The sequence below is a fragment of the Hippoglossus stenolepis genome, chromosome 16 (assembly GCF_022539355.2).
Source record: "Hippoglossus stenolepis isolate QCI-W04-F060 chromosome 16, HSTE1.2, whole genome shotgun sequence".
Lineage (NCBI taxonomy): Eukaryota > Metazoa > Chordata > Actinopteri > Pleuronectiformes > Pleuronectidae > Hippoglossus > Hippoglossus stenolepis.
Genome location: NC_061498.1, coordinates 14,594,616 through 14,600,687, shown reverse-complemented (window position 1 = coordinate 14,600,687; position 6,072 = coordinate 14,594,616). Strand labels below are relative to the sequence as shown.

Sequence of the window (6,072 nt, the reverse complement as noted above, 5' to 3'; positions counted from 1 at the left end):
CATCACCTGCAAGTATATTTATAGGATTTTGTAAACCATGTTAATGTTTAATGTGAGCCCCATTAAATTATCCCGAGGGAAATTTGTCAGAATAATCTGAAAGTGTGGAGTAATTGATGAAAACAGTTGCAGCTCTATAACTCAACTCTATAAAGCCTGGTAGTAAAAGAATAGTTTAATCACATACACTGCACGGTTAGTCTCTAAAGGTCCATGAAGGCAAAATCTTATCTCCAACAGCTTAACCTCAGTTGAGCAGATCTGACAGTTGAGTCTCGGCTACTTCATGTTCAAAGTCTCAATCCGCCCCCAAAGCGATGCTTCCTGTGACTCAGCTCTTACTCATGTTGAGCCCTTTGTTCATATTTAATGAGCTCCAACATGGTCTGCAAATGTCAACCAATCTCTGCCACCAAAAAGAGCTCAAGAGTCGCTGGAGGAGAACAGCTGCTCGAGTGCGTCAACAATGAGATGCTTTTAATTGCAATCAAATTGAGACTGAACAAAAATCTTGGCCCCGGAGACGATACCTCTCCAGCAGCTGCTGCTGCTGAAGGACGGACGTCTGGCAGTGGTCATGTAAACACTCGCATTAGAAGATGACAGCATGAAAAAACACTTTGATCGAAAATGTAACTCATTTTATTGGGTCAACAAGCATTTCACTGAAGACCCGTTGTCTTCAAAGAATTCAATCTCAAATTCTCAGACGCTTCACATGCTTATCAATGTTTCAAGTAACAAATACTTTGTTTAAATTAAAATATTAATGTATGTCGGCTACATTAGAAAACTTAAACCAAAGAGACCCAAATTTTCAAATTCTCAAATTAAATTAACAGTCCATGGCTCGCAGAGATTTAACAGTCAAACTGCCGGAGCCTTTTCCTCTTTCAGGGGAGCTTCCTCCGGTTTCTCCTCAAAAGGACGGGACTGTTTGATGCCGAACAGGTTGCGCAGGTTGACCTCCGGGTCAACATAATGAGGGATCTTGCGTTCATTGAAGAGGCCCGAGAGGTTGGTTTCCACTTTGGCACGTCTGGAGATGCGCATGCGCAGGGCGAAGAGGCGATGTAGGTTCTGCTCCACAAGGGGCTGATGGTTTCCGTCCAGACGCTTCTGCCACGATTTCTTGGCCCTTTGACGTTTCTGTTGGGATATTTAGAAAAATATCATATTTTAGAGGGAGGGTTTTGGATAATATTGTTTTTGCCATTGCTCTGGTTGTGTATAGCCACAGATCTGAAATCAATCATCTGACCAGGTTGATTTAGCCCTCATTTGACTTGTGAAATGCTGACGTCAGTCTCACCTTCAGAGTGGTGGCATTTGGGTCATGGTGAAGCAGGTGTCTATTCATACTCTCCTGTGGAAGAAAAGTCATAATATACAACATACTGAAGCTTTGTACAAAAAGAAAAAGCTGTGGAATATTCAGAAATCGTCTCTCATCCATGTTTACACCCAGTTTCATCCAATTCAAATTTGGATTTTTGCGTTTTTCACAGAAATCTGCTGATCAGTGTCTCAGTTGTAATATTACTATTAAAAAGGCAGTTCTGCATTATGCTGATCAAAAGATATATATAAAGTGTTTTTTGAATACAAGAACTGATCATATCACCTCACAGGGACCAGCAAACATGTTATGTACCCGCATAGCAAACTTGCGTGGGCAGTCAGGGAAGGAGCACTTGTACTTGAGGAGCTCGAGGTGAACCTTGCGGATGTGGTGCTGCAGGTTAAAGGTGGTGGAGAAGTAGGCCTGGCAGTCCTTCCTGGGACAGACCAGGACAGGCTTGTGGGAAGCATGGGTCCACTTGTGCCGCCGCAGAGTTTCTGCTTTCTTAAACACCTTCTTACACACTGGGCACACGAAGGTGGCTGTTTAAAAAGACCGACATTTTCACCGGACGCTGGATTAAAAACACTAAATCAATTAAGGCTATACTTAAAGAAACATTCGGGATGGAATTTGCTAGATGATCACCTAGGTGTTTGGCCATGTGCTTCTGGAGCTTCCCCCAGGTGTGTTCGAGCACCTTGCAGTTGGCACGAGGGCAGCGGTAACCTGCGGGGGGCATCAGGAAATAAAGACCATCACTAGCTCTCTCCTTCACACACCACGTATATCATTTTTCCTGAGAGAATCATCTTCAACTGAAATGCAGGCCCTCTTTAATGAAGGAATCTGACAGGGGTGGAAGATGAAAGAACCCCTGCCAGGATAGAAATAGACCAACCTGCATGCTTCTTCTTATGGGAATTGCGGGCGATGTGGGAGACGAACGTAGCGTTGCATCCGTCCTTGGTGCACCTTAACCCAGCAGGGAAATGACAGGTAAAAATAAATGTTATCAATTCAGTGGGGCCACACCCACTAAACCACTCATTTATCTCCTGCTGTAGTCTGCACTGCAGGGAATTAAACAGTTTATTCATTATAAATGGCAGCTGCGTATCTTTGACAGGAGTGATATCAGATATTGTATTAACTCATAGGGCAAAGCCACAGGCGGGGTTTTCTCTGCAGGAAATAAATAAACAGTGTAGTAGAGACGTACTTGAACTCCGCAGACACATCATGCTCCTTTAAGTGCAGCTTCAGCAGTCTGCGCTTTTTGAAGGTTAAGGAGCAGTTGGGCTGGTCACACTGTGGGAGGAGAAAAACATCAAGTGGTCAAAATGACACTTAAAAAACAAGTTATTCAACATCAAGGGCAGGAGAGCTGGTGGATAAAATCGCGTCGTGTTGGCGCCATCTTGTGGCTCAATTCAGACTAACCGTGAAGAACTTGTTTTTCGCTGCGTGGGCGCAACCCACGTGTCTTTTCAGTTTGCTGGAGGTGAGGAAAGCCTTGGTGCAGGTCGCGAATATGCACCTGAGGGACGTAAAGTTAAAGAGTGAGGCCGTGACAGGAACAGCAAGAGTGACCTTTTTACAAAACTGCATCATCGTGTGACTCACTTGAACTGTTTGTCTCCTTTGTGCTGCAGCATGTGGCGACTCAGGTGCGATTTCCTCGTGAAACGTCGACCGCAGCCTGCAACTGTGCACTGACACGGCCGCTGGGGACATTTTGAGTCAAGTTAGGACACATTTCAAACTTTCAAATTCAGGAAAACTGTGCACACTTGTCTTTATCAGATCTGGCAGGCCTATATATTCAAGCAATACTTGTATTTATCTACTTTGTTATTGGACTAAAGTTCATTTTATTTTAACTGCACTTAAGTAGATTTATTTTCTGTACTTTTAACTTTTAATCCACTGCATATAATCAGCAAATATTTCTACTTCATTACATTTTTACTATGTATTGTTTTAACACCGTTTTATGTTTAAGGGTAATGGGGAACTGCTCCACTGATCCAATCAGATTAAGCAGGTGACCTTAGACCCCGCCTCCTCCTGCAGCAGCAAAAAACACCTAAAATGGTTTAATGAAGACTCACATTAATGAATATGACAATACAAGTATTTTCATTAGCATCATCTGCAGTATATTCATATTATTCTTGTATTAAACTGAATACACAGACAATTGCATTATGGAATTGGCTACACTCGACAAGTACTATTGATACTTTTAAGTACTTTTACTCAAGTAGAAACGTTATACATTTTAACTTGATTGCATTTCTTTCCGTTTCTGACGCTTACCTTTAATAGATTTAAGTTTATTTAAAAGCAAGTGTTACGTTTATTTGACTCAGGTGGAAAAGTTACATTTGAAGCCCACTTTAACTTGAGTACTTTTCTGTTCATTTGTTCTTTAACTTGAGTAAAATGTTGGAGTACTTCCTGCTGTCTACAGAGTCAGACTTGTCCTTGTACCTCTCCGGTGTGCACCGCCTCGTGCTCCTTGAGTTTCCACTGTCTGGTGAAAGTGGCTCCGCAGTTGCCGTGGCTGCACTTCAGCTGCGGCCTCGGCGGAGAGCTCGCAGGTTTCTCGCTTCGCACAGTCTCCATCTTCATCCGATGTCTCAACACGTCTCTCCTGCGTAATGTCTCTAATGGAGGAGCGGCCGCTTTAGTCAGCCTCTCTTATAGCCTGTTTCTGACGCGCTTCGTTAGTGTAATTGGCAGCGTCCGGATCGCTGGGTCAACCCGGTGCCGCCGTCAGGAAACCAAGCAGAAAGCAATTAACCTCAATCACTGTGCCGTGCGCAAACAAAGGTGAACAACACAAGTGAAGCGTTTGGACACTCGTTGGTCAATGGTTAAGATCTTATCTGCGTGTCATCTTGTGTTGGTTTCCTTTTGCAATGGTTTTAAAGCGTATTTGCTATCCAGTTGTTTTTAATGTTTCTATAGGTATATATGGTGTGCAGATATATAGCACTTTTCTACAATGACCATTCAAAGTGATGCACACACACACACAGTGCATATGTGCAGCACTTTCTCTACACTATGACTACGTTCACACTTCAAGCCTTAGTGCTCAATTTTGATTTTTTTCTCGATCTGTGTTTTTTTTTATGTAGCTGTTCACATTGTCTTTTAAAATGTGGCCATCAATCCACAAACATTCATCATTGTGTGCTGACTCCTGGATGTTTTATCTTCCTGAATGAGCGATGACCAAGGCCCCACAGTCCCCTTCATGAAACCACATTTAAAATGGATCTGCACCAAATTGCACTGGTCAATATCTGTTCCCTAAACATGTCTGGTTTTTGCTTCATCCATTTTTGCATGTCAAAATGGCTGCTATGAAAAAACTTTCCCATAGTGTAGATCTTCACTGACTTTGGCTGACGTGATGGAAATAATGAAAATAACTCTATTTCTGTGTCGTTGTGATACTCTTGTTTGCACAGTAGAGGGTAGTGTGTGTCTGTCTCCGCAGGCTCAGCCTCTGAGCTTTACACATCACTGACTGCTTTTCACGTTTGTTTTATAATGGATATGATTAAATGATTGATTCCCTTCACTCGGCAGCAAATATAGAAAATGTAACATGTTCTTCTTTCAGTCATTCAATGGGTTTTGTTTCTCTACTGTTTATGTGGAGAACTTTGTGGGTTTTAGGGACACAGGTACAGGTTGATGTTTATGTTTGTTTGTCTGTTTGTGTGCTAGTTAGCAGGATTACGCAAAAACTACTGGACAGATTTCCATGAAACTTTGTGGTATGGGTAGAGAGAGAATCCCATTTTGGTGCTGATCTGGATCCCGATTTGTTTTCATTTGTGTTTCGTCAATTCTAGGATTATTTGTATTATTACCACCACCAAGGAGGTTGTGTTTTTGTTTGTTTGTTTGTTATTTAGCAGGATTACACACAAACCACTAGACCAATGTCAGTGAAACTTGGTGGGAGGATGCAGTGTGGGTCAGGAAAGAACCCATAAAAATGTGGATCACTGGGCGGACCCAGGAATCTTTTTTTACTTTGCGAGATGGGATTTCTCAGAGGATAAATCTTAGATCTTGATGCAAAAAAACAGACATTGTGCAATTTGGAGCAGATCCAAATAGAAATCTGGATGTAGTGAATTTAAATGTGGTTTCATAAGGGGACTGTTGGGCCTTGGTAGAAGTGTGTGCTCAGTGCAATTCTAATTAGATGGGCCATGGTTTATAGAGCTGCTGAATGTGCATTGTTGTGAAACTGAATTTTCTCTTCCCTGGACACAAGAAATGATGCACGACTTGTTCTTCTATTTGACCTTGGATCATTTTAGTCTCTGTAGAAATCCCATGTGATCCTAATAACTTTTCATTTGAAGCACAGTCAGCGACCTCTCTGCAGCCCTGACTCCTCTCAGCTCTCATTGTAGTTGGTTACTCAGCTGTACCACTGCTGAATACTTAATGTTCTGCCTCCGTCACCACTGTGTGATGACGTGGAGCCATTTCTACGTTTATCAGCTGAAAACCACTGGAGGGAACAGAGGAGACGTTGCCGATGATGTTGTTTGATGTCACACAGGAGAAGGGCTGATCTGATGTCTGTTTTTGAGTTTGAGGCAGTCACTCTTTATATTTCTGGAGGAGGTGCAGGGATATTTGGCCCTAGATGCTGTCTGCTCTTTTCTGCTGCATGCTCCCCACTGTCTCTG

The 6,072-nt window shown here is 42.6% G+C and overlaps 1 protein-coding gene across 3 annotated transcripts; it reads right to left on the bottom strand.

The window, feature by feature from the left end:
* Positions 1 to 624: 624 nt before the first annotated feature.
* Positions 625 to 4,220, bottom strand: si:dkey-208k4.2 (P43 5S RNA-binding protein-like). 3 transcript variants are annotated; one of them, XM_035181065.2, is made up of 9 exons: positions 3,839 to 4,220; positions 2,969 to 3,069; positions 2,786 to 2,882; positions 2,565 to 2,653; positions 2,244 to 2,317; positions 1,991 to 2,071; positions 1,625 to 1,866; positions 1,313 to 1,366; positions 625 to 1,149 (listed from the first exon to the last, which is right to left on the bottom strand). In XM_035181065.2, the coding sequence occupies exons 1-9, from the start codon at positions 3,977 to 3,979 to the stop codon at positions 868 to 870; spliced, it is 1,161 nt and encodes a 386-aa protein (XP_035036956.1). In that variant the 5' UTR covers positions 3,980 to 4,220; the 3' UTR covers positions 625 to 867. The 3 variants fall into 3 exon arrangements, with proteins under 3 accessions (XP_035036956.1, XP_035036955.1, XP_035036958.1); XM_035181064.2 differs by having other exon boundaries at positions 1,625 to 1,884; positions 3,839 to 4,217; XM_035181067.2 differs by having other exon boundaries at positions 1,655 to 1,884; positions 3,839 to 4,205.
* Positions 4,221 to 6,072: the final 1,852 nt, after the last annotated feature.

Excerpts from the sequence above, each read along its gene's own strand:
- si:dkey-208k4.2 (XM_035181064.2), bottom strand. The coding sequence starts at position 3,979 with ATGAAGATGGAGACTGTGCGAAGCGAGAAACCTGCGAGCTCTCCGCCG. Across the intron at positions 2,654-2,785 it reads CGAAAAACAAGTTCTTCACG|TGTGACCAGCCCAACTGCTC; the intron begins GTTAGTCTGAAT and ends CTCCTCCCACAG. Across the intron at positions 1,150-1,312 it reads CAAATGCCACCACTCTGAAG|AAACGTCAAAGGGCCAAGAA; the intron begins GTGAGACTGACG and ends ATATCCCAACAG.